This window comes from Myripristis murdjan, chromosome 4, assembly GCF_902150065.1.
Source record: "Myripristis murdjan chromosome 4, fMyrMur1.1, whole genome shotgun sequence".
Classification (NCBI taxonomy): domain Eukaryota; kingdom Metazoa; phylum Chordata; class Actinopteri; order Holocentriformes; family Holocentridae; genus Myripristis; species Myripristis murdjan.
The window spans coordinates 9,734,715-9,761,436 of NC_043983.1; the positions used below are offsets into that span (position 1 = coordinate 9,734,715).

Here is a 26,722-nt window from a genome sequence, read left to right on the forward strand (position 1 = left end):
ACTGGAGTTGGTTTAACCACTGAATCAAGATTCAATTTTAAGCCCGTCTACATTTAACATTGAAATTTTGAGTCCCCAAACTGTACACTTGTGGGCATATAGGTGTTTTCTAATCCGGTGTATATGGGCATCTGTGTGTGCTCTCTAATGGCTTCCCTGGTGGGGTGTTAAGGCTACTACTTCACCCAGCACTTGGGGCTGAGCTTTAGGGTGGAGGCCTAGAGTACAGGCCTCAGACCCAGGCTGCAATTCATCTTGGATGAGGAGGCCAGGTGGGGACTGCCGGCTGTCATCATGAGGTTATTGATGGTTTCAGTAGAGGCACCAGGGACCAGGAAATACTCTGGGCTTGGTTTCCGTAAAGCACCTTCACACTGAGGGAATCTTTGTTTTGTAAACTTAAAATGGAGAGAAAATGATGACAAAGCTACCTTTGGAAAACTAACTTTTAATTAACAACTTTTGATTACAAGGGTAGAAGTAGTAACTAATTACATTTGATGCAATTACAGTAACTGTGTAAATTTTGCATACTTTCTGGCCATCCTCAGTCAGCAGTTTTATTTTTATTTGAGCATGTTTTTGCTGAATTATTTTGCTAGCTACGTTTTAAATCACACCCACTACAGGTTACACATTTTGTCAGCTCTGCACAAGCAACAGAAGCTGTGCCAGTGTAAACTGGCTACCTTTTGGGGCATTTCACAGTGAATGGTCAGTCAGCAAAGTAGAGAGAGTAGTATGTTTTTACTTTGTGTGTACTTTATTTTGTAATATCAAAATTTCCTAATTAACATAATCTAGTTTGAACTCTTACCTCTCATTCTTTTATCCTCTCATTAAATATATTTTAATTGAGCAACTTTTACCTAAGTTTATTTCTACATTGCCAATGTTACTTCTTCTTAACAAAAATCATTAAAGTAACAGCATTTGTCCTTGAGTAGGGAACTATAGTTCTAATGCATACAGGTATACCAATACACACACATTAACATGCATGCACGAGCACACACAGACACCATGACAGCACTACACTCACCACTGTGCTCATGCTGCGCTCACTCTACATCCTGTGGCAGTCCAAACAGAGCACCAGGCAGGACGATGAGTAAATCTAGAAATGAAAGGAAAGGCCAAGTTGGTGTATTTTCTTTTCTCAGTCTCTTACAGTAGATTACAGTCTAAACCCTGACACATGTTCAGGATCAGCTGAAGAAGCAGAAAATTACCTCTCTAGACCTTTCCTGGAAGGACAGTTTCTGTGTTTGTGTGAGCGAGAGCATGTCTTTGCTTGTATGTGTGTGTGTGTGTGTGTGTGTGCGCATGTGTGTGTGTGTGTGTGTGTGTGTGTGTGTGTGTGTGTGTGTGTGTGCGCGCGCGTGTGTGAGCATGAACACATATGCACGTGCATGGGACAGCCAGTGTGTGTATATTTAGTCATAAGGGCCATGCTGTTTAATTTGTTTCTGTTGTATGTGTATGTTACAGTTCAGTCATAAAGAACATGCTGTTTCATGTGTTTCTCCTACCCATGTGTGTGTGTGTGTGTGTGTGTGTGTGTGTAGCACTGTAGCGTGGCAGCACAGCCTGCTTCTTGACAGGCTCTGGGCCTGTTGACAGCCCCTCTGCTCCCTGTCAAGCACGAGAACAGCTCTATGTGTGAGTGAAGAGTAGCTGTAGGAACGATGCCCAGAGAGGAGTCTGGAGCTCTGTGTGTGTGTGTGTGTGTGTGTGTGTGTGTGTGTGTGTGTGTGTGTGTGTGTGTGTGTGTGTGTCTGTGTTTATAAAGCTCCACAGCTAGGCTTCACTCATTCCATTATTGCATTGACAGATCTATAAAGGTCCTATTACTCCCTCTCCTTGCCCTTGTTCTAAAGACAATGCCATTCATTGCGGAGCCTTGAGCCCCTATAAAGCTATAAATTGATGCCTGTACTTTATCAGTCCAGAATCATCAATCATCCCTGATCAGCCTCTTCTGCAACATCACTGCATCTCCTCACTTCTATTGCCCTCCATCAGCACCTTTTCCCTCTGCCCCTGTTTCTTCTCCTTGAGATATATTTCATTCTCCTCTCCTCCCTTTCATCACTCCTTTCCTGTTCCCAGTTTTCTTCTCTCTCTCTCTCTCTCTCTTTCTCTCTCTCCTTAAGTCTCTTTTTGAAATGAATTTACAGACGCCCTGATGACAAATGAACTCAAGTCTTTCGTCTTGAGAGAACAGACCAGCTGAGCCTACATACCCCCGCTTTGATGTGCGGTGCAAAACAAACTGAGACAAAAACAAAAGGAGACGCGGAGACTCGGAAAAGAGGGGATGATGGAGAGGAAACGTGAAAAGTCATATTGCGTTACCACAACAACATTACATGCATACTGGAAAGGGGGCTTTCACATTCTTTGCCGCCTAAAATGTCTCTCTCCCACGGCCTCACAGTATCTCTCTCCTCGCTGTTGAAGTCCAGCATTAATCACTGAGATCTGAGAGCTCCTATCTGGGCAGCCTTCATCCACAGCGTCAGAGTCAAAACGTTTGCCCCCATGTGCTTATTTCTGTGAGTGCTTTGTAACTTGAGGATCACGTTGCCCACAAGCATGTTTGTCCCTTTGCTGGAGAACAAGGTGACACAAAGGAGCCCCCTCCACAGGTCAGGCATCTGAAGACTTTTCTTTTGATACTGCAAAACACTTGCTCATGCCATATATACATCTCTAAAACAGTTACTGGATAGTGTCTAGACAAAGATGCTCTTGCCTACAGCCTGCATTTTTTTTTCATGCCTGAAACTAATACTGTAGGACGGGCAGATGCCATGTCCACACAACAACATTCGCTTTCCCCATGTCGACATCTTCTTTGCAGTCACAAAAATAATGCCTTGTTCACGTCATGTGGGAGGCTGTTCACCCTGACTACCACTTTCTGACTGTAAATGGTGTTCATCTTAACGTCCAACTCATAATTACAGCGAGCAATCTTGTGTTTTTCTGAAAGCTCCGTTATGTCTGACTAGGAGGTAAACAACATGAAAGGATCTGGAAATTCATGGTGACCCTTAAAAGTACATAAATTCACATTTAATGCTACATTTATCATGCGTGCCTTTTTAAACCGTTAAACTAACACGTTACAACATTTTACATGTTAACAACATGTTAATACCTCTTTATATATAGGCTTGAAGAAATGTAACCTTATCTTATTTAACTTTCCTGTTCGCTTGCTTTATTTTCCAAATGATGTGGAAATCTTTCCGTCGTTCCGTTTTTGTCTCATTCTCAGACTTTAACAAGCTTCAGTACATTCTCCGTCTGAAGCTTTCCAAAATTGTGGAAGAGAGAGGTTGGCTAGATAGACTAATCAATGGAGTAACTCAGAGACAGTTACCGTTTCCTTGTGGGAATCGACTGAAACACAGGTACAGGCTGTGTGGTAATTTGGACCGCTGACTTCACAGATGTGAGTTAACAAGGCTCAGAGCATTCTGTGACTAAGCCTCCCCCCTCAAACACAATTACATCCAACATAAGCCACAGCAGCTGATACACAATACCGCCACAGAGTTAGCGAATTTGACTTGGGGGGGGTGGGGGCGACAGAGATGTGGTAGACATACAGCAAATAAACCCTGGATAAACGCAGGATAAACACAGTTAGGGTTTCACCGCCACCAAACTGAACCCGCCACGGCCAGGCCTGCGGGGCCTCCGCTAGCTCAGACACACAAGGCCAGGCTTTGAATCTCTAGGCAGCCCTGTAAACTCGCATTACACAGGCAAGAAACAGGGTAGCGAATGAAAACAATGTGGCCAGACGGTGGTTAAAGGAGTGCTTCCCCATCTCTGTTGATCTTTTAGGATGATATCTTTTATTGAAGCAGGCTTTGATGCCATGAAAATATATGTATTGGACATTAAATAAACCCCTGGGACATTAAGATAATCTTCAAAGAACCTGATTTATGCAGATGACTGTCTTCAAAAGAAGGTCAGGTCCAAATCGTCATTAAGTATGAAGTAAGAGAAGAGGCTCATCTGATGCTTAGGACTGGAATTTGTGCGTGGTTGCTCCACACCAGTGCAGACCAGAGCCACTGAGCCAGTGGTATCACACTGCATACAGTATATTCCCCAATGAACCCAACGGGCCTCATTTGGCATACGCAGCCCCCCCCCCATAACTCCTCCTTGAATAAACCACCAACAGGAGATTAACAGATTAATACCAACAGTATTATTGACTGTCAGCAGCATTAGCTATACTTGTTATTTCCATAACATTATGATATCCAAGACATCTATTGTCCAGTGCTGAGATTTGTGACAGTGTTACAATGGTTGTTGTAATGACGAGTGGGGGAAAGGTATTATTCCTCTACATCTTATACTTTTACCATTCTAATAGTGTTGAGGTGGATCTGCTTAACAGCAGGAGGAGTCTTTTCTCTCTCCCCCCTCTTCTCCTCTCCCTCTCACAGCTAAAAGGGGCAAAGAAAAAGCAAATAGCAGGGGGCTCCAGATATGGATAATACAATTACTCACACAGACCAATGATCAGTGGGAGAAAGTACAATGCATCATGGGATGAGTGTGCCAGCCAGGCCTTTGATGTGAGAGCAGTGTGAGCTTGAGAAGACAAACACTGGAGTCCATATATGGCTGTCAGTGTTTTATGCATGTGTGTGTCTGCATCTATTTGTCTGTACCGCTGACTGCAAAAATCGACAGGAAAATCACAACTGTTGCTTGAGATTGACGTTGGAAATGAGGGTTTGGCTAAATTAAACTACTTTCAACCTTTTAAGTAGTAATGCAAATAACACGGACTCTCCCTTTCCTGTCCTTGCCCCCAAATGTGGACAGAACAAATTCCATAAGATACATTGCAACTAGAAAAACAACCCTGACTGTGACCCCTATTGCTTTATCTCTTCCTCCCATCTTCTCCTCCTCCTCTCTCTCATTCTCATCTCTGGAAGATGAAGACAAAGATAGCGATAGAGATAGACGAATAGCCGCCCACCGCATGTGTTTACATGCCACAGGGGACTGCTCTGCGAAGAGAGTGGAGAAAACACACTCGCTATGTTAATACAGGCGTGTTGTCACTAAACACTTATCTCGGTCCGCGTGCACTGTGCACGTTTCACAAGCACTCTGTAAAAACCTCGGACGTGAGCCAAACACGTAGCACAGAGATACAGTGGGTGTGCAGATAAGAGATTGTAGTCAGTTTGTCTTAAACTCCCACTTATCTGTACCTGTGTGAAAGGCAGCTGAGCTCCAACAGATCGTTCCTTCTGGATGGCGACTGACCCCCCTCTGACATGCTCAATCTCCTCTTCCTAACCTCCTCCTCCTCTATCTCCACCTCCTCCCATCCCTTCCTTTTACCCCCTGCTCTCCCAGGATGTCCGGACAGGCAACCACAATAACATTTCACCAGAGACTCAGTCAATATTATTCCTCGACGTCTTCAAAGAGGGACAGAGGATATTGGAGCCTGAATGAGAGCACAGAGAGAAGGGTGGAGGGGGGGGTTCGGTGCGTGGCCTTCCCAGTCAGTCTGACAGTCAATCAGGCTCTTCTCTGTGAAGTATGGCAGCCTGAAGCTATGAGCCACTCCTCGATATCCATCATACTCGCGTTCTCTTTGAAGCTCTGACTCTTTCCCCATGGGTAAACCAATCCCTGTCTGTCCTTCTTACCGTCATACTTCCTCATCACGCCACTAGGGGTCCCTGTGCGCATGGTAACAAAAGAAAAAGTGTGCACACATTCCCAGCCTCAGTAGCCACTTCTCTGTGACGGTTAAGTGGATGTTTAAGGATGTTTCCTTTTCATGTGGTGTCGCGACAGCAGTAGTAACAGCAGTAGTCGTGGTAAGTCTTTCATGACACGCTGATACACAAATAATGATGCCGAGGCAGAGGCTGGGAGTTAATGCTGGGGTTTTGTGGCAGGCCTTCTGCACAACATCAGACAGACAGGCAGCCGTGGAGCCACAAGGACAAGTAGACACAGGATCCTTAGAGCTGCAGGGCCACAGACATTAGCAAGGTCTCTTCACTCTCTCTCTCTTTCTCTCACTCACTCTCTCTCGCTCCTCTCTCTCCATGTCCATATGGGGAAAGCGTACATAATGCACACATTCAAGGGAAATATGCAGCCAATGTCAATGAAAGTGGTGAAAAAAAAATCAATATTGGCAGCTGCAAATATAGGCTACTTTGTTTAACATTTCACAGATAGCTTCTGATGAGAATGGAAACTCTCTCTCTCTCCCTCTCTCTCTCTCTCTCTCTTTCTCTGTGACCACCCCCCCAACTCCAACACCTCCCTTGACAGGCTCTCTGTAAGTGAGCGTTTCTGTGGTCTGCTAACAGAACATTAAAGTCTTTTCTTTAAAGTCTTTTCTTTCGTCCCCGGCTATATGTGCACTATGCTGTAAGTGCTGGCCTCCATCCAGGAATCTCCTGCAGCCAGCCGCTCATAAGCCCTCCTCTAACTGGCCAAGAATGTGAAAAGCTCCTTCAAAGAGAAGCCCTCCGCAAGGTGTGGTTAAAGCAGGTACCTGAGCCTGCAGGTGGCCATATTAGAGCAGATGAAACCGCTAACTGAAATCCCACACCTGTCTCGGAGCAGGAGTCACAAAGGGGAGAAAACAGAGTCACTAGGATAAAAAGATTAGATTAGATCAGCATGGTTCCACTGTGTAATTCCTTTATATGGTGCCTTCATGCATCTAAAAACATCTGAAGATTTATTCACACGGGCCATTGTGCATATGCATCAGACAAAAAAACATTGACTTTTCTGCCTTTCAGATGAGACTAAAAAGCTTGATGAACGGCGCCCAATAAAATTCTTCGGAGTCAAGGGTCAAAGGGCATGAAGTGTCACAGTTTTACGATGTGGAACTGAGTTAAAAGACAAGCTGATCAAAGACACTCAGCACAAACACCCAATCTGTTTGTTTCATCTGAATGGAAAATACAATGAGCACATAAGGGTCAGTCAGTCGCTAGCAGTGCTTCGCAGTAACATAAAGGAGTGAGGAGTGGTGAGAAGAGGAGTGGAGAGGAGAGAACATGGCAGAGGACAAAGAAGTGCTTGTCTGAGGCCTGTCTGCCATCAGCCTGCAGGGAGGGGCCCGGTGCCACTTGTTGGAGGGGTCTCCGTGATAAATTGCCCACTACTTGACTCTGTCACACTGTCTGCCACTTGGACAATAACTGAGGTCGAAGTGGAGTAGTGGAGCGCTGACACTGTGGCCTGCACAAAGAGGGGCCACTTTCCCTCAGCATGACCATTTATTACACATCAGCCTGCTCCACATCATGACTAATATGTCTTAAGAGCAGCACTGGAGTGAAAATAAATAAAACAATTCTCACAGTTGTCTTTACTCAGACCTGCTTATTTGTGTCCATTAATCATGCATGTAGGGCTTGACACACTTTGCCACAACAAGACCCCATGTAAATGTATTGCTGCAGGACTGTCAAACAGGGAAAGACAGAGATGAATGCAATCCTGGTGAAGAGGAAACAGATGACAACATGTTAAATGTTGCTCATTTAGGTCTTTGGAAATGACTGATGACAAAGACTGGACTGTCAACAAGGTGTGACACCTGCTTTCTTGGATTCCTATATCTGCTTTAATGGTGGTATATATCTATATCTATATCTATATATATATCTATATCTATATCTATATATATATATATATATATATATATCTATCTATATGTAGATATAGATCTATCTATCTATCTATCTATCTATCTATCTATCTATCTATCTATCTATATATATATGTATATATGTATGTATGTATATTTATATATATATATATGAATGGAAATGGGGAGTAGTAGCTGCTGTAGGTCGACAATTGATACCAGACACACACAAAACTATAGGGAAAAAAAAAAAAAAAAACAATCAGGTGAGAAAAAACACAGTTAATTAATTACTGAATTAGTCAAATCCGTAGAGATCCATGACGAATTTAGTAATATAATGATATAAACACACACACACACACACACACACACACACACAGAGAAAAAAAAAACCCACCAGGCCATTATTGTAAATTTACAGCACATTATTGGACAATATTGAGGTTATTATATTATTATTATTCTATAGTATTATAGAAATATTATAGTGATATAAGATAAAATAAGATAAAAAAAGCAACCAGAGCAAATTCACTATTGAGTATCAAAGACACAACGTTTATGGACGTATATGAACATTATAGCAATATTAGTTTTTCTCTTTCTCCCAGTTCTAATCCTCCCGTGTTCTTTCTGAGTCCATGTCTCACTCACGCAAACCTGTCATCTCCCGCTGAACCTGTGCTCCCCTCTTCTTAAAATAAGCAGGCGTGTGTGTGTGTGTGTGTGTGTGTGTGTGTGTTGGGATGGGGTGGGGAGGTGGGGGGTTTCAAAGCGTCCCACCTCCTTCTCTTCCAGTCAAGACGCTCCAAACTTGTGGAGCGCACCGCGGAAACTCTCCGTATAGAGTAAAGCTCGGCTCCTGCGTCAGGACACAGCACAAGGAAGGAGACGGGAAAGGCCAGACGAAAAGTAAAAATCAGCCTTTAAGCGCGTCGGGAATGGCGGAGGAGCGGAGTGATCCTCCAGCCGAGCGGCACATGTGAGCCCAGAGGCCACCGGTAACGTTTTATTCTAAAGTCGACCGGGAAAGGGCAGTGAGAAGAGAGAAGAGTTAAAAGTCTCTAGGAGCAGACTGTCAGAAGTGTCCTCTCACCTCGGCATGATGGTCTATGTGCCTGGACTGAGCTGGGTCCTCCTGAGCGCACTCCTGCACCCTGTGGCACCCCGGGGCGCAGATCGACCGGATAGACCAAGGCAGTGCGACGCACCAAAGTCGGTGAGTGTACCGCGGGTTTGAGGGGGGCGGGGGCAGTATAGGGCTCCCGCACACACTCCCACTCTTTCTCGGGTCAAGGACCCCCTTTAATTTTACAGATGCGCAATCAAACACAGACCGTCATTTGATAAAAGTTGAGCTCCATCCGAGAGGATTTCTGTTGTAAGGTAGGCTACATAATTATAGGCGGACTGTTAACCAAGTAAAGTGGAAACAGTGAGACCTGTGATCAAGATACTTTCACTTGCGCTAACCTCTGGGCAGTGAAATAATAATTAAAGTATAAAAGTATGGTTAATTTTGGGGTGAACCCCTGAAACCCTATCAAGGCTCATTGGAGGTTCCCGGACCCCACTTTGGGATGTGCTGTATCACGTCCTGGGATGTTGTAAAGTTATCACCACATTAATTAGGCTATTCCTTATGAAAATGCCTATATATTTTGCCTTTCTTTCTTTCTTTCTTTCTTTCTTTCTTTCTTTCTAATCAGTATTTATTAATGCCATATAACATGTAGGCTATGATGTGAAATGAATGAAATTATAAAACGAATCCTGCATACAATCCTGCGAACAAAATTGTACAAAAGCAGTATGAATACGCCATGATAAATCGACAATTTTTCGGTATTTTGTGGATTATATGTCTGAATAATTGCTGTAACAGTACAGCACAATACTGACAACTTCACACAACAACACTGATAATAATAATAACAACAGTAATAATAATAACTGGCTTATTATTAGCACCAATCTTATAATTTTTAATGCTTTAAAAAACATAAAATATAATTTCAGGGACTTCATTAGGCCTTGGCTGCATGTCTGCAAATGGTTCAAAGTCCCAGGTAATAAAGGTAAATCCTCGAGCAACACAGGCACTGGCGCAGAAAAAAGCTTTAGACTAACCAACTTGATCCTCGGCTTCCATGAACGAAGAAAACATGTGGGCCTTGGAAATGAAAGCATTTGCCAAGAGAAATTGGTGCCGCTCGCCAACTTTATGGCTGTTTATGTGACAAAAGCAAGTGGGGAACACCCACGGGTGACTTGACTTCATATGCATTTATTTGGAAAAGTTTCATTGACCTTTCAGAAGTGATCATGTTTCAGCGCAACACGGCCTATTAAAACACTTATCGGGCATATTGGTAAAATTATGGAACGGCTCGAATTCGTGCCGTGAGGGAGTGCGCGGCAGTGCAGAGCATTCCGCCTCACTCCAGTTCAATTAATGTGAGGCTTCTCTAATGTGAGCCAGGCCGGCTGGGGCTGTCGCTCCCGTCTGTCCGTCTGTCTCTCCGCGTGAATTTATCATCGGCGGAGGAGATGAAGGGAAACTTAATTAAAATCATGACTGCAGACATCGCGTCCAGCACACGCGCCGCCTGGCTCAGACACAGAGTCCCCGCTCCAAAAACGCACAAGGCCTCACCAACAACAGAAAAGTTACATGACCTCAGCAATAGGCAAATATCTGTTTTTTTTTTTTTTTTTAAAGACACATATGCGGTTGCCTGCAAATGCATACGCGTGCGCTATTAAGATACTGAAGGAGGTCATTAGGGTGTCGTTAGGGATCACAGGCTTTTGTTTCATTACTGCAATGCGGATAATGGAACTGTTGTCAGAGATCATTGAAGGCTTCATGCTCCTTCTCTTCATGTGATTTGTAATGCGTCAGTACAGTGCTTTCTGTTTTCTGTTAAAAGTAATTACCCCCATAAAAAATGAGCCCTGAGCGCTGGTGCAGGGAAGTCCGTGCAGTTTTATGCTGGGGGATCTCTCCTCTCTCCTGTGGACGCCGCACTTTCCACGTCCTCTTCAGTCTAGGTTTTAGTTTGTGTGGATAGGTCTATGCGCGCGTTTGGTCGTCAACGACTGATGAAACGCTGTGCATGCGAAACTGCTCTAAGTTTCCGTGTCTCCAAAATATGATGTGTACTGTAATGCGACCCGAACCTTTCCCGTCACAGTGCTGTGTCGGCGGGCCGGGCCAATGTGAAAATTGAGTTAGAAACTTAGAAACAACCTCTGTTTAAACATTTCGCCATTTGCATAGGCCAAACGCCGCTCTGAAATCAAATATAACGCTCTCTATTTATTTTGTCTTGGGGGAAGCGTGTGCCAGAAATTATGTTCGTTGCAGTTAATTATGATGATAACAGAACTCCAGCTCCAAGTCAAGATGACTTTACTAGCTTTTGGCAGTCACTTGCAAGCTTTATATGACAAATGCAGCATTGGCAGCATGCAATATAATTGGAACACGGAAATCTTGATTTAATTTTAGAAGTAAACATTTTCTAAGAATAACTTTATTCTACAGTAATAGGTTTCATGCCCCAAATGCTTGATTACACTATGTCTCAGAAGCCAGAATTTTGATATTGTTTATGAATGCTTGTTCTTTTTTATCATATCTGAATAATGCCAGCATCAAAGAATTAATTTCATGGTGTCACAGCACATGTACTGCACATTTGCACAGCACTGAACAAGAAGCTCACTGTAAATGTAATACAGCGTTATGCTCATTTGCCATAGTTGTGATTATTTAATTTCCATCAACATATTGTTTTGTATAGACATAACCACAACAGACAAACATTTCCTGTAATCAAAACCATAAAACATAAAAACAGTGCAGTACGTAAGGCTGTCAGCACCAGCGCTCCGTGCCTGGTTCTGTAAAAATCAATTTCACAAACAAAAGTATCATAGTGGGGTCAGAACGAGGCCCAGATCTCTTTCAGCGTTTGAATTTTATGAGCTCCAGCACAGTATATTTGCACTGCAGCAGCAGCCTTCGAAATGCTTCCCAGCCCAAAAGAGGCTTTGGCAACCGAGGTATGCACCTCAACAATACACGGGGGTCTGTTTACAGTCCAGAAGGCCCCTCTATAAACTCCCTGCCTGCACCACGGCAGCATACGCTCACAGCACCGCACAGCCCATGAGCTCGCTAGACCTCGCACTTCCCCTGCCTTCATCTCAAAATGGTATTTCAATATTGAAGTTGTTGACCTTAGCCCATGAGCCAGTAAACCACAATGGAGGAAAAATGTGTCAAGATTAGTTTTAACGCGATTTAGACAATTCCAGAATGATGGTTCTGGTATTTTTATTTCCTCTCTCTCACTTCACTTTTACATTCTACCTCATTCTCTGTGTCTCCCACCCTATCTGCCTCCCCCACAGCAAAGTGACATGAACTCCTTCCTGTGGACAGTGAGGCGTGAACCTCCTCACCCACCGTCCTACTTATTCGGTACCATCCACGTGCCCTACACCCGAGTCTGGGACTTCATCCCTGACAGCTCCAAACGGGCTTTCCACAGAAGCTCAAACGTTTTCTTTGAGCTGGACCTGACCGACCCTTTGACCATCTCCAAGCTGACCAGCTGCCAGCTGCTGCCACATGGGGAGAACCTGCAGACCCTGCTCCCCCGTGACCTCTACCGCCGCCTCAAACGCCACCTGGACTACGTCAAGCACATGATGCCCTACTGGATGACGGCTGACCAGCGTGGTCGCGGCTTGTATGCCGACTACTTGTTCAACGCCATCGCGGGGAACTGGGAGAGGAAGAGGCCCGTGTGGGTGATGCTGATGGTGAACTCGCTGACGGAGTGGGACGTCAGGTCGCGGGGGACACCGGTCCTGGACCTGTTTCTTGCTCAAGAGGCAGAGAGGATGGGCAAGACAACAGGGGCAGTGGAGAGGGTGGAGGAGCAGTGTCATCCCCTCAATGGGCTCAACTTCTCCCAGGTAAGATGAATGAATAACTAATGAATGATTCCAGATGTAAAGTTATGAACCGTGGTATGACCAAGCAAGGTCCAAGAGGGGACATGCAAAGACTCACTATTTTGAGAACTCTGAATAGGGCTTCATAATCCACCATGTATGTAGTGAAGTAGGGAGCTGCTCAGCACAGATTGAGGGTGTTGCATCCTCTGAAAGGCACTGTCGAGGAATGCGGGAAGAGACAATGTAAGAAGGAAAAAAAGGTGATTAAAACCCGTCTTCTGGAGACAGCTTTACGGTTATGGATGTTCCTCTACCTCCCTAAATAAACAGACACAACAGCTGAGTCGGCAGAGGGGGTGTCAGCCTGAGCGATGTACATGCAGAATAGATTAGAGAAGGTGAGAAGTGCGGAGAGCTCTCTCTTTCATTAAAGCAGACTGTCTGTCTGGCTCCCCGCGGTATTGCCGGGCCTCACTCTGTAATCGGAGACTGAAAGATGAACGAAATAACCTAATTACTTGACGAGCAAAGCATGGCGGGTATATGTCTTTTATTTATCATATGATGGTAGTAATAGATGAGGTGGAACATATAGGTCTATTTAAAGAATGGACTTGGATTAGTTAGTCGGAGGTCACCTAACTGGAGACTGGAGTCTATTTCCTACACTCTGGGAGGTCCAGAAAGTCTGTGATGAGCCCTGACAGGACGGGGAGGATGCACTTCTCTAATTTATGCTCTGATATGATCTCTGCTCCACACTAAGGAAACAGAAAAATATGTGTGCGTGTATTCATACAATACACACACAGACAAGCAACCACATGTGCCTTGCATGCACGCCACACACGAAGGTACATAAGCAACGTGCATGCAAAGCGCTGCGTGCACATGAGCGGTGTTAGCACAACAGCAGCCTGTGAGGGCCCGAGTCTCCATGTGACAGATCGAAGGGCTCCCTGGGCTAATTTGAGAGGCCGTGGGCTCACACGGCCTCTCCTCTTTCATCAGCACCTCCTAACTACGCTGTCAAAGCTGCACTGCATGCCCTGCACATGCCTAAGAGCTTTACTAACCCAAGAAATATCCCCAGCAAAGCTCTCTGTTTCCCAGTAGGGCTAAAGCTATCAGGAGTGCTTTGCAATTTGTGGAGCGTGTTATGTACACTAGACACGTCTTATTCCTGCGATGGTGAAGGAAATCATGCCCTCTGTCCTTTACAGTTTAACACTGCTCTCAGTGTAGCTGCCCTAAAGTTGATCTGTATTTAGTGTGGCAGGCACAGCAGTTGCCCCTAATAACAACACTGTTTTAAATTACATTGTAATAGAGTTGAGTAGCGGTACGGTGTCCAACTGTTGAAAACGGTTTGTTTCCTGAGAACTTGCATTCAGGTCCAATATGTATCACCCAAGTGTCCTCTACGGTTCCTCAGAGAAAAACAAAGGGAGAATACAGTGAAGTTACAAGCGATGATAAAGTCAAAACTTTTATGAGGCAGGTGTTTTTTGAAATATGGTGCAAAACATATTAACTACCATGGAAATATGTTCCAAATTGAATGATGAATAACTTGAATTTCACTGCAGAAGAGCACAAGTTCTATTGGGCTTTCCCTCATTTCCAGATATGTATGAGAACAATTTGGAACTGAAATGAAACTGACATGGAAACCATTATTCTCAATTATAATAATTTGCGATATAATCTGAACACTATGGTTGATTGGATCCCTCTATGCTTGATTGGAGCAGCGATGAGGTCAGAAGGATGGACAGAGAAAAAGTTAAAGAAAAAATGCGTGGGTGGGGGTGAGGACAGAGGGAAATGAAGCACTGATAGGGAGAGACGAAGATGGTCCAGATAGTGGCTGACTGCAGGATAGAAAAAGTGCCGTTGTATGGGGGCAAGGAGGGGAAAATGCAGGAAGACTGATGTGCATCGTGTCAGTGCTAACTCTAATCTGAAACATGAGCAACCCTTAAAAAGAGATCTAAGTTGGGAAAGGTTCCAAACCCTGCCGGCCCGCATATTATTTGTTCCCAATAAAAGTAGCTGCTTACAATATCCTGTAACTTTGCCGCTCTGGCGTCGCTAAGGGACTCTCAGGAACTTGAACGCTAGTGATTTATCATCTGCCACAGGGTTTTGCACAGGCACCTGGCTCCAGTGGTGCCAGCGCAGTGGGGCTGCGTAGAGGTGAACGGTCTCGAGGCATGGCTTTGTCCAGCTCCCTGGAGTGTAGGCGGCCGATGTCTTTGGGTCAGTCAGTCATCGCCTTGGGGCCTCTGATCTCACAGGAAGACGTTTTTAGATAACTAGACATCCAGCAAAGAAATTGTCCCCTCTGGGTAATAGTCTATTAGTGCCGCGATGTTCTGTTTGTTGTGGTGATGTATGTGTAGGTGGGAGAGAAAGAAAGAAACTAGGTGCGCCAGGCCTTACAAGATTGGCAAGGAGCCTGACAACCACAGCTCTCTTTAGACCATTAGGTGTGGAGCACTTTGTGAGACGGAGTTTAGTGGCTGTGGAAACAAGGGCAGGCTGTGGTGCATGGTTCTTCTCCAGCGCCATGGAGGGCGATGTAGGTCGACAGCTGGGCGGGCCAGCCAGTGCCAAAAGCTTTCCTGCAGCACGATATGAGCACCAAGGGGGAATGGCTGGAGGAGGCCAGGCCAGCTTGAAGGGTGCAAGCTGCACAAGCACTGCTGCAGGAGTCAATAACATCTAGCATACTTCCTTTCCCCAAAGGTATTATTCATTTGTGCCTGCAGTAAATTTTCTCCCTTCTAAAATCAGTGCAGCTACTCCATTTGCGCCATCATGATTGCTTAGCGTGCGCAGCATCATCTCCCTTGCAATGTGATTTTCACAGCAGTAATATTCCGCTGAGATAAATTTTCAGCGTTATGGAAGATATGGAACAAAGATGGTTTTAGTGAAACACTGCCTTTGGGAGACTTAGGGGCGGCTCCGGGTTATGGGCCTCTCTCACTCCCAGCATATAAACACCCATATTTATTTTCCCTGGGTCGCATTGCAGCTGAGGCCACTGGCCCGTGTCGGGGAGAAATGACGTCGTATCGGTGGCGCCTGTCTCCTAGGCAGAGGTCACGGGTCACGGTGGGAGGTGGCGCTGGAGTTGCAGAGCAGCGGAGCGGTAAGGAGACTGGCAGTCTGCTGGGGTCAAACTGGGCAAAGAGGGTAGTTTGTGCAGCCCCAGGGTGACCAGGATAAGCTCGTACCTACCAGGGCTATTTTCACCATGATACGATCTGTTAGAGAGAGAGAGAGAGGGAGAGAGGGAGAGAGGGAGAGAGAGAGAGAGAGAGAGAGAGAGAGAGAGAGAGAGAGACTTACCATCGCTAGATGCCAGTATTGTCACCTCGGGGCCCGAGAGGGGTCTGGGTGAAGGAAAGAAAGGACGGGATCTGGTTTCTCCTCAGCAGGAGACTGCATGGCCTCCTCCTCTTGGTGAGGAGGTGCCCAGTTTAGAGCGCGAGCACTGAGGCTCAGTGACAGGCTGACATGTCTATTTCAATCAGTTCGACTCCTGTCCCAGCCCTCTGGTAGTGAAGATGTTAGGCTCAGGCTCTCTGTTGTGCTGACATGGCATATAAGCCTCACACATGCTGTGGTCAGAGTGGGGAACTTTCAGTGCTCAGGGCCAGGATAAGGGCCGGGTGATGTGGCTGCAATATCATATCGCGCCATGTTTTGATAGTATAATCATAGTCAATGGGATGGCATTTAGTTTTTCCAATATATGTATGAAAATGCGTTATGAAAAGTACATGACTGCAGGATACCAACTACTGAGTTTACACGCTGTGGTCTGAATGTGAAACTTTCATCTTTCTGGGTCAGGAGCATTGACTTTCTCCCTGTGAAGTCCTATCGTTTGTATTTCCATACTGAGCTAAGCATATATTATGTCACATTTTTCATTTAACTTTGTAGAGCATAACCTCATATGCTAGCATTTGTTTTTTGTGTAATTAAAATTACACTTTCTGAAAAAGTATATGTTTCTACCATATAAACTAATGATTCAAACCAGATTTAAAAGCAAAATGTCACTGCAGTTGTTTACACTACAGTACAGTATATAGCCAGAGGTACTGCCATAGTCTGTACAGGCCCAGGGACTGTAGTTTGATGAATATTTATGGTAAGCAGTGAATATGATATTGCGAGAGCAGGGTGGTGAGTATCTCCACGGGCCAGGCCAGGGATGCTGAGAACAGCGGCAGAGATGAATTCGAAAAATCACTCTCTCATGTGTCGTATCAAATCATGACAGAACACTTCAAATTGTGTTCTTTGGACTGCGTTCACCTAAACAAGACATTTTTAAAGGGAGGAATTAAGTAACATCCGACCTTACCCACAGTCAAATATTTACATTCCAGCGATGTGTTGGCCAGAGAGTGATGGAAAAAGCAGTTATGTCTCCATTCTGCTCCTCTCTCCTCTGACCCCCCTGGCTCCTTTTGGATCTTTCTTCTCCCTCTCTCCCTCTCCTTCTATCTCTCTCTCTGACATGTCCTGAGGCTCTGGCTGTCCCATTGCTAACCCATTGCTCATCTGTGCACACACACACACGCGTACAACCAAACACGCAGAGTGGAAAAAGAGGTGGAAACCGAAGGAGGAGAAGGGGAGGAGGAGATTACCTTTAAAGTGTGCTGGCGACGTGCATTCCCCCTTCAAGCGTGACATCAGAGCTTGTTTCACATCTAAACTATAATTACCTGCGCAAATATGTGGAAAACTGCGAGGCAACACGTATCAGGCCGATCATCTGGCCCTGTCGGCAGGCAGACGGCAGTCCCACTGTTGCACTAATGACTTAATAGGCCCTCTTAATGACCAAATAGCCCGCTGCCATCCAGAAGCACTTAGACAATTATGTGCTGGCCAGAACACTGCAGGCTGACGGGGAGGCAGAGGGAGGCAGAGAGGCCGGATGTGGACACGGAGAGAGCGGGGGCACTGTAGAATTTAAAACTACATTTTTTCCCTACTCCGTTAATATTTTGTCCAGTTTGTTGACTCCAGTACCTTATACATTAAAGGAAAAACCCACTATAAAACACTTAAGCACTGGAAAAAAAATGACGCCATTCCTTGCAATTACAGACCCATGTTGTTTTGTGGTGTATTCTTTCTTATTCCAACACATAACTGGCCAAATGTCAATGATATTACTGTATGTGAAATTTTTGTGTGTCAGCTACAGTTTAGCTTGACAGTAGAAAGTTCAAATTATCTAAAACGTTAGCAGGACATGTCAGGTTTTGGCAGAAGTGCCGTAGAATAAAAAAAGTAAAGAGATGCACCGTTTTGCAGGAGAGTGCCACGATAATACGAGGAGGAAGTCTCTAGGAAAAGATGCAGTTCCTCCAGTAAAAGTGGCATCGATAGAACATGATGCAATGCAGCCGCAAGGGATGTTGTGTTTTAAGTGTGTGGTGCATTGCTCACTTTTTCTCAGTTGTAAAAACTCTCACTCTGCTATCACTATCGCTCTCTCCACCCACATGTAGGACTGACTCAACAAGTTCATGCCCTTGCTCAGGCGGTTGCCAAAAGTCATTTTGGCAAATTTAGGAAAACACCTACTAGAGTAAGAGCACATTAAACAGGTTGAGTAGGGAAAGTGGGTACACCAAAAAAAAAAAAAAAAAAAAAAAAAGTAACAGCTGTACAACATAACACTGGGAATGCACAGAATACCACAAATAGACAACATTTCTCTTAAAAATTCCTTTTTACCATCAATATAAATACTTTAGTCTACTGCCCATGAAAGTTCTTTGTCCCTCTACTGGGCTTGTTGATTTGTCCCAGTTGTGGAGACTTGTGCAGCGAGGTCATGTCCCTCCTCGCTCCTCTGGGTACCTGGGAGGACTGTGCTAATGACTCCACCACATTGTCACTGAGGCTGAGTGCCGCTGAGGCAGTGAGCGAGCGAGCAAGTGAGGAAGGTCAGAGCGCTGTTCCATACTTGAGCGCTCGGCGTGCCAAAACCATCCCTCTGTCCCTCGCCCACATTCCCCGTTTGGTGGATGGAATGAGCGTTCTCCTCTTGCTAAATTGTAACGGCCTCAGGTCACACTGTGGATCACCCCTGAGTCGATCTCCACTCGGTGCTCCTCTGTCCTTAAAATGTGGACCAAAACAGTTTAAGTTTGTGTTTGCACATGCGCACACACACCATAGTCTGTTTCTGTGTAATTATTCTGTCATCCCAGCAGTGGAAACTCTAGTAAAGTGAATGGGGATAGACCTTGCTTTCCTCTAAGCACACACACACACACACACACACACACACACACACACACACACACACACACACACACATCTCATTAAAAAAAAAATCCAAACATGCTTGATAAAAATGAGATTGGCCTTGTGTTTTCAGAACATTGCAGTAGTATTGGTTTTCATTTTAATATGTTTTTGGTTTCTAATGGCTTTCATTTAAATGTACAGTTTTCATTTTTTCTATATTTTCCGAGTGACTTTAAATCATGTTTAACTTTGCAAATTAGCTTTTTCAAGTGGGTCATGACAAGTAAGTGCATATTTATTTCTTCATCCCAACAATGAAAGCTATATTAACTTGACTGGAGATGGAGGCTGTTTTCTGTGGGCAGAGCAGGTAGATTACAGGAAGGGTGAGGTTAACTTCAGGTTGTCTGGGCCAGAGGCTGATTGATCGCAGACAGGAATGCGACTGACTGATTTCCTCAGAGACCCACTGGAATGCTGTTGTCTGTTGTTGTTTTTACCTTTATTGAACCCGGTTAGCCCCGTTGAGATAAAGCCTCTCTTTTCTGGCAGATAATCTGAAGTGGGAGGTGTGCACCACCAAACAGTTTTGCCTTTGTAACGTGGTGTCACTGCCTTTTCCTGAGTGACATAAAGGTACAATCCAGAATTAATGTGATCCTTTTTTTTTTTTTTTTATCTATTGACAGATGTTTTTGAAGTTTATGTCTCAGATGGGCCATAAATGCAGTGCAACCTTTTACAGCCGGTACAGAAATGAAAAGCGCATGTTTAGCTGTCACATACTGTTAAGGCACTGTATCAAATGTCCATTTAGTAATTTTTAGAGTGGACAAGTCACTTAGCAGTCAGGAATTAGCCTTTAATGTGTTTATCTAATGAAGTGATTCTTTATCTAGTTTCAAACTTATACAGCCTTGTGGACAGCAAAACAGTGTGTGATCCCTCTATGCAGGAGCAAGACATTTACCCATAAATATACATGGAGATGCAGGGCGGAGTGGGAAAAAAAACTAGCAGGATGTACTATGGTTCCCTCCTTGCCAATTCCCACTCACACTGTGTATTTTTAAAATCATGGGTGAACCAAATCTAAACATTTGTTTCTGAGCCTGTCTTGATGCTTGAAACCTCGTCATAGCTGCCTGTCAGCAGGCTGCACAATAGCAGGAAATAATCACTTTTGAATGCCACTGAGCACAAAGAGAGACTGATGGTGAGATAGCGGCACCCAACAAGTACCCACATGGTCTGCGTGCATCTAAATCTCCCATAGGGGAACATGGAAAAAGACGGCCGCCGTGCATGGCATGCCGTTTTCCATGTCAGAGACCCGGTGGTCTGCGATGAGCTCAGTGGACCGGCCTGTGACATCAACCTCAGATATTACCAGACCTCTCACACATCACTGGCCAGCAGTCATAAATAGGTGCCAGGAGAGAACAACTCACTGTGTGTGTTAGTGTGTTAGTGTGTGTGTGTGTGTGTGACTCATAGCCAGGTTTGTCAGGGATTATGGTAGCATTAGTGGAGGCCTCTCATTGAACCCTGTTTTAATGTGACCCATGCGTCTTCTGTGCCCCCACTGCCCTGTCCCTGTTATACACAGCCCAGTGGAGCACTTCAACTCTAATTACACCCCCCCACACACACCTCTCACCTTTCTTTACCCTTTTTACCCATTTCTCTCCTTCACCCTCATTCTTGCTCCTTACCGTTTACTTCTATTTTACCGTCTAATCAGGTGATGCTCATAATTTTAGACTTAGACTTAGACTTTCTTTATTGTCATTGCACAAAAAAAAAAAAAAAAAAAAAAAAACACAGCAGTGAGTTTTTTTGCAACAAAATGCCGTTGCTTGGCTTCCGGATTACAACAGAGATGGAATTGTGGGGCAGTTTAAATAATTAAAATATAATCTATATAACTATTGCGTAAAAAAAAAAACCAAGAGCTAAATAATAATGAGTGCAAGAGAGAATAAATAGATAAAACAGAATAAACAGAGTAAACAACCGAATAAACAGTGTAAACTTTATATGCTTTTAGTGCTTTATATGTATACTTTGTAGTTGTATTTGATTTTACTTTAATTCACCCAGAAAATTTTACATTGGGGCTGGGCTATATGGACAAAAATCAAATGTCATCATATCTTTAACCAAATACTATAATAGTGATATTGTGACAGTATTAACGAGACAGCTTTTGGTGCTCAGATAAGATAATTTACACAAAAGAGATTTTTCATAATCAGTTGTAATGTGGATATGATGACCCAGCAGGTAGAGTCAAGTCCGAGTGCATCCGTTTACATGCCAGCCTTTAAAACCAGGGAAAGACAACATTTATGCTATTAGATGATATCCAGGCTCATATCACAATGTCAACGTACTATTTAGATGTCACCAAGCCCTATTCCATTTTCACGTCACACTGACAATACACTTTAATCCCACTAAAAAGTGATTTAATAGATTAAAGCTGATGAAACCTTTTGCATGCCACTGATTAACTCCTCTGGAGAAGTTGAGAATCAGTTGTGATAATTCCAGTTTCACTGGGAACTTTTTAATAAACCAATAGGGCTACATTGTCCTTGTCACTGTTCCTCTTAGTTTTCCCTCCCTTGCCTGTGACAAAATGAGTATTTACCTTTATTGGCCTATTTAAAACTCATGTATTAGTGTTTCTTCTAGTCAAAGTCCCAGCTGAAGTGAGGTTTTGGTGTGGAGCAGGTGAGTCATGGGCAAACAGCTATGCGCTATTTTCAGGACTCAGTTGTTACACCTGCTGTAGCTTTCCAACCAAAGATCTGTTGTTAGACTTTAAAAAATTGTTTGCGACGTGCCTGGGCGGAGGCTTTAAGTGCTTAGTTCACCTCTGCTCTACTGAATATGCAAGGGAATAAAGAGGCGCGTAGAAACCAAACATGGTGGCTGCGTCGCTGCCTCTGACTGAGTCTCCATGACCGAGCTCCGATGACGGTCCCTAACTCCCCGGCCGATGTGAAAACCGCCAGTTGGAGCTCTTGAAACACGGCTCCACTCGTAAACTTTATTAGGGAGCACATAAATCCTCTCATTCCTCCTGTCTCCCCCTGTGCTATTGGGTGGAGTGACGCCCATCCCAACTTCCCCATCTCAGTGTACCTTTCAGTTCCCGGTCCCACGGCCCGTCTCGAGGCAGGAAAGCAGCCAGGGAGGGGGCCAGACAGAGAGACAGACAGACAGCCCAGCAGGGAGACAGGCCGGCAAGGAGGCCGGCAGAAAGACAGGCAGAGAATTGAGGAGAGAAAGGTGACATGGGAGAGAGAAAAGCAGACAGATACGGAGGTGAGACAGGTAGGTAAAGAGTTTAGCAGGGAGGAGAGATAGACAGAGAGGTACGGAAGAGACACAAGCAACCCTAACAGGAGAAGATCAGAGAGACAGGCAGGGCGGCAAGGAAGCAAGAAAAGCAGGCAGGTAGGGAGACAGGCGGAGCGGGGAAGCGGGGAAGCAGGAGACGGGCTCCAGTGCTATTAACAAGACCTCAAACACAGATGGTACCAGCACACGCACATTTGCAGGCATGAAAGTACAAACCCAGAGCTGAGTGCTGAGTCAAACCTGTCTGAGAAATATGACCGCCAAACCCAAAGCTTTACATTCCCCTTACAGCCCTGTTCTCAGGCAAGCTGCTCTGCACTCTGCACCGGGACCAGTTAGACCTATTTTATCTCCACCACCTACACCTGTGCATGTATCAGTTTGTGTTTGTGCATGTGCGTGTGTTTGCTTTTCAAATACCGTGCCAGGTCAGTGGATTAACATGGCACGGTGTTGGGCCAGCATTTGGAAACTGATCCCAAAACAGCAGCTGATCTCCTAGATGGGCAGTGGGCTTAATGCTGCTGCAGCCTTCATCAGAGTCCCTCACTTTGGAGCACCAGCCCGAGCTCTGCCCTTTCTCTGTTAACCTCTGGCCGATAAATGCATATTACCCCTGCGTGCCCTCCGCGGCTTGGGGGATTTCAGGCATTTGCAGCATTCAGGCCCCTGTTTCACCTTTCAAAGTCTAGTTCCCAGAACTTTGTCTGAGCCGGATTGTCGGAGAGAGCCGGTTGCCCTCGTCCTCGCACTCCAGATGACCCCCATCCCATCGCCAAAAGCTCCAATAGCCCTAACCACTGCTGTTGAACGCTGACGTTTGTTATTTCCGTCTGACTGACATAGACCCGGGCCAAGACGGGGTCAAATAATTTGTATAATTTGTAGGCTGCATTCAGTACCGGATAGGTGAGATTTGCCTTTTCAGATAGTGTCAGGTAAGCTGTCAATCACAGAAAAGTACACTAAATTGACATCCTGAATTTTCAAGCACTCACTGTATAGCCGTATGTGAAAATTCTTCCCGTCTGACATGTAAAGGGATAAGAAAAAAAAAAAAAAAAAAAAATGTAAAATTGGCTGCTCTTCTGTTGACGTGTGACCTGGTCAATCCTTACCACGAGAGAAAGGACCAAGAAAGAAATCCCAAAAAGAAAAAGGGATTATAGGATAGGGAAGTGGAGGCGCATGGAGAGGCAGGGAGTGGGAGAACTAGTGTGGCCCCCATGCCGCTCAGGAAAAATGGGGGAGAGAGAGGAGAGGAAAATAAAATTGTTCAATTTGGCGGTAAAAAGCGGCGGAGAAAGCGAGAGCGAAAAAAAAAAAAACAATAACACAGGAAACCTTTCACTTTCTGCACTCGACAGTTCTCTCTATGCCAAAATAAAATAAAATAATAAAAAAAATATACTAGGATGCTGCTGTAAAGTCCCCCCCCCCCCCGTCTTCTCTTGGTTTTGAGGTTCCCCCTCCCTCCCCCCGCTGGTCTCAGATCTCGGTCAATTTCACTTGTCATTCACCAGGGCAGTTTTTCCAACACAGTTCCTCTACCTTTCCCAAGGCATACAGTCTCTTGGCGTCCACTGGAACAGTTTAAATATAATATCAAACATATGGCAGCGTTTATAGAAGGTAAATGAGATGAGAAATCAAATTTACTTAGAGATTCCTACCGAGACTGTGGTCCCTTAGGGGTGCCGTTGTTTAGGGAGAGTCTAAATGACGGGCAGCTGTAATTACACCCACAAAGCGAGCGGGAGACATGGAGATGGAGGGGAACAGAGGAGAAGTGAGAGGATGGCAGGGAAAGTTGGGATAAGAGAGGGGAGAGGTTGAGAGAAGCCAGCTCTAAGTGGGTGGCTCCTCACCCCTTTTTCTCCCTCTTTTTCTATATCCCCCTTCCACTCTCTCTCTCTTTCTCCGTCTCTCTTGTGTGTGGTGTGCATCATGTGACGATGTGTAATTGGCCTGTGGTCACACCAGAGTTGTGCAAACAGATTAGCAGGGAAACATGTCAGCCTGAGGGGCTGCGGAGGTGAATGTGTGTTTTGTGTGAATCACAGATGTGGGATTGTGTGGGAAACGGTTTGATGGAGTAAAACCTATATTAATGGTGAGCAGGTGGGGCAGTTGACTTTCACAAATTCATGGTCATAGGCACATACGCACAAAGGGAGCGTCTACAGCTCACGACTTGACACACATTTGCGCAGGAATATTGAATACAGACACACACACACACACACACAAAACACATTTTTTGCGAGGCTTTATTTGCATCCGCTGAGTTTAATTATATTTACACAGAATTCAAATGCTCCAGAGGTTCAACATTAAGGACATTTAAGGATATGAGAGCATGTTCTCTGCCACATGGCTGGGCCGTATAAAGCACTGCAGGGAGTGAGCAGCATTTCACTGGGCGTTTGGCCCTCGTTGGGATCAGCTGGGCATTATTAAACCCCTAAAACCAAGTTTTTGAACATGTCCAAGGCACACACATACACACACGCGCACACACCAGTCTATCGGTCTGCCAGCATCTTGGCTTTTTATTTAGCACCACAGCTGACACGATGAAAGTTCCTCCTTGGTCACAGTGACATAAACACAATCTGTAAAAGACTGTTGTTTTCTTTACACATTTCCTGTAGTCATTTTATTGTTAATTTAGATTTTTGTTAATTGATTCCTCATTTTAAGGCGGTAATGTGTCCCAGAGTTTTGGATAAGCGAGGTGGGTCGCACGGCCTTCATGTCTTCAGTCTTGCTTTCAGTAGACAGTTTTAATATCCTGTGGTGTAAATATTATGTCAGAGATTTTTCTACCTTGGCGAGAGCAAAATTCGGGGGGGACACACTGAACACTTGTAACTCTGTCATGAAAATGTTTGAAGTTAAATACATTGACTGTTTGTGGGGTGTTCTAAAAATCACTCGAATCATTCTGAAAACAGTATTATTCGCCTGCAGAGTGTCATTAAATGGTCTAAAAATTCAAAGTAATATACAGGAGTGTTCACAACTTTAGCTGACTTCGACTTCAGGCAGATGGGGGCGTTCATGGAGCCGAGCTCAGGGGCAGTCAGAGTCAGAGAAACAGCAGACGTGGATGAGAGTGAGCAAGAAAACTCATGGGCACACAAGCCCATTCAGATATGTGAGTCGAACTTGGCGGAGGAAAGTTGGTGTGGAAGCAGACGCGGTAATTGGTTTCTGATGCCCCTGTCAACTGTGTGCCAGACCTCCTGCCTGAGGTAGTAACAACGTCCCATAACATGCCACCCAATGTGGATGGCCACCTCATTTCAACATGAAACACTTTGTCTCTTTTCTAAGATCTTTCACCCCTAAATAGGATGCGTCATTTTCAGCTGTGCGTCTATTTTGGGAAAACACACATTTGTGGTCCTCGCCAACACAACATGTGACCACATGAATCACTCATTAAAACAATTTAAGACCCGTTTTTATGTAATGACCTTTTATTACTGTTTTTGACCTTTTTTTATGACTCAACTTGCTTTTATGTCTCTTGCCTTTTGCTGACTCTGGGTAAGGCAGATTCATTTCGCTCCAGGATGGCCATCATTTAAAAAACGGAATAAATAAACAAAAAAATAAAGGAAACACTAATCTTAGAAGCAACTGATGAAAAAGATATTGCAATTGTCAAAGGATTGTCCTTGGTTGTTTCAGCTGTTCTCCAAAGCCTGTTTCTTTGTTTTAGAGATTTTAAACTGAAAATAATGGCGCACATTCTGGAAGGTAAGCCAAGTGTGTGTTGTTTCACATTAAAAATGCAAAAATGTGGAACAGGGCACATCAGGACATTTTCTTTTGGTCCTGACTAGGGTGTTGGCTGCATCCTCATTGCTCACGGCGGTATTGGGTTTGGCCATGGCATTTGTCTTAGGTTGTTCCAGACTTTACTGTAATGGTAAGTCAGCCAATGGTAAGAGGATCCGCAGAGACCGCTCCTCGCCACCAGCCTCCAAAGGATGTGGCCGCCGGCGTCTTGTGTCACAGCGCAACTTTACAGAATCTGCTAATAAAAAAATGTGGACTGGGCTCAGTGCGGGCCAAGCTGTGCTCCCTCCGCGGATCAACATGAACAAATCCCATGTTTTTGATAGGTTTTTCTGCTGTTGACTCTCTCAGGTACGAGCCGACTAAAGCCTGACTGACAGACGGTGCAGGCGTGCGTGCCGTTGTTGTCAGCCAAGCGCTAGATCTTTGTGAAAAGCTCGAGGAGACCAAGTGAGTATTGGAATGGAAACACAAGTCTATTTTATCAGCTTGCCAAAAGGCAAAGGGGAGAGTGAGTGAGAGACAGAGAGAGAGGCCAGGCCCCCTCGAAGCCTCTGTAGTCAGCTGCGGTGACGG

General features: G+C 44.8%; 1 protein-coding gene across 1 annotated transcript in view; it reads left to right on the top strand.

Annotated features, from left to right (window-relative positions):
- Positions 1-8,527: 8,527 nt before the first annotated feature.
- trabd2b (TraB domain containing 2B) overlaps positions 8,528-26,722 on the top strand; it is a 75,501-nt gene continuing 57,306 nt past the window's right edge. The window contains exons 1-2 of the mRNA XM_030048870.1: positions 8,528-8,912; positions 12,116-12,685. Of these exons, the coding sequence (XP_029904730.1) occupies positions 8,796-8,912; positions 12,116-12,685 (687 nt within the window). The 5' untranslated portion in view covers positions 8,528-8,795. The remainder of the gene's footprint in view (positions 8,913-12,115; positions 12,686-26,722) is intronic.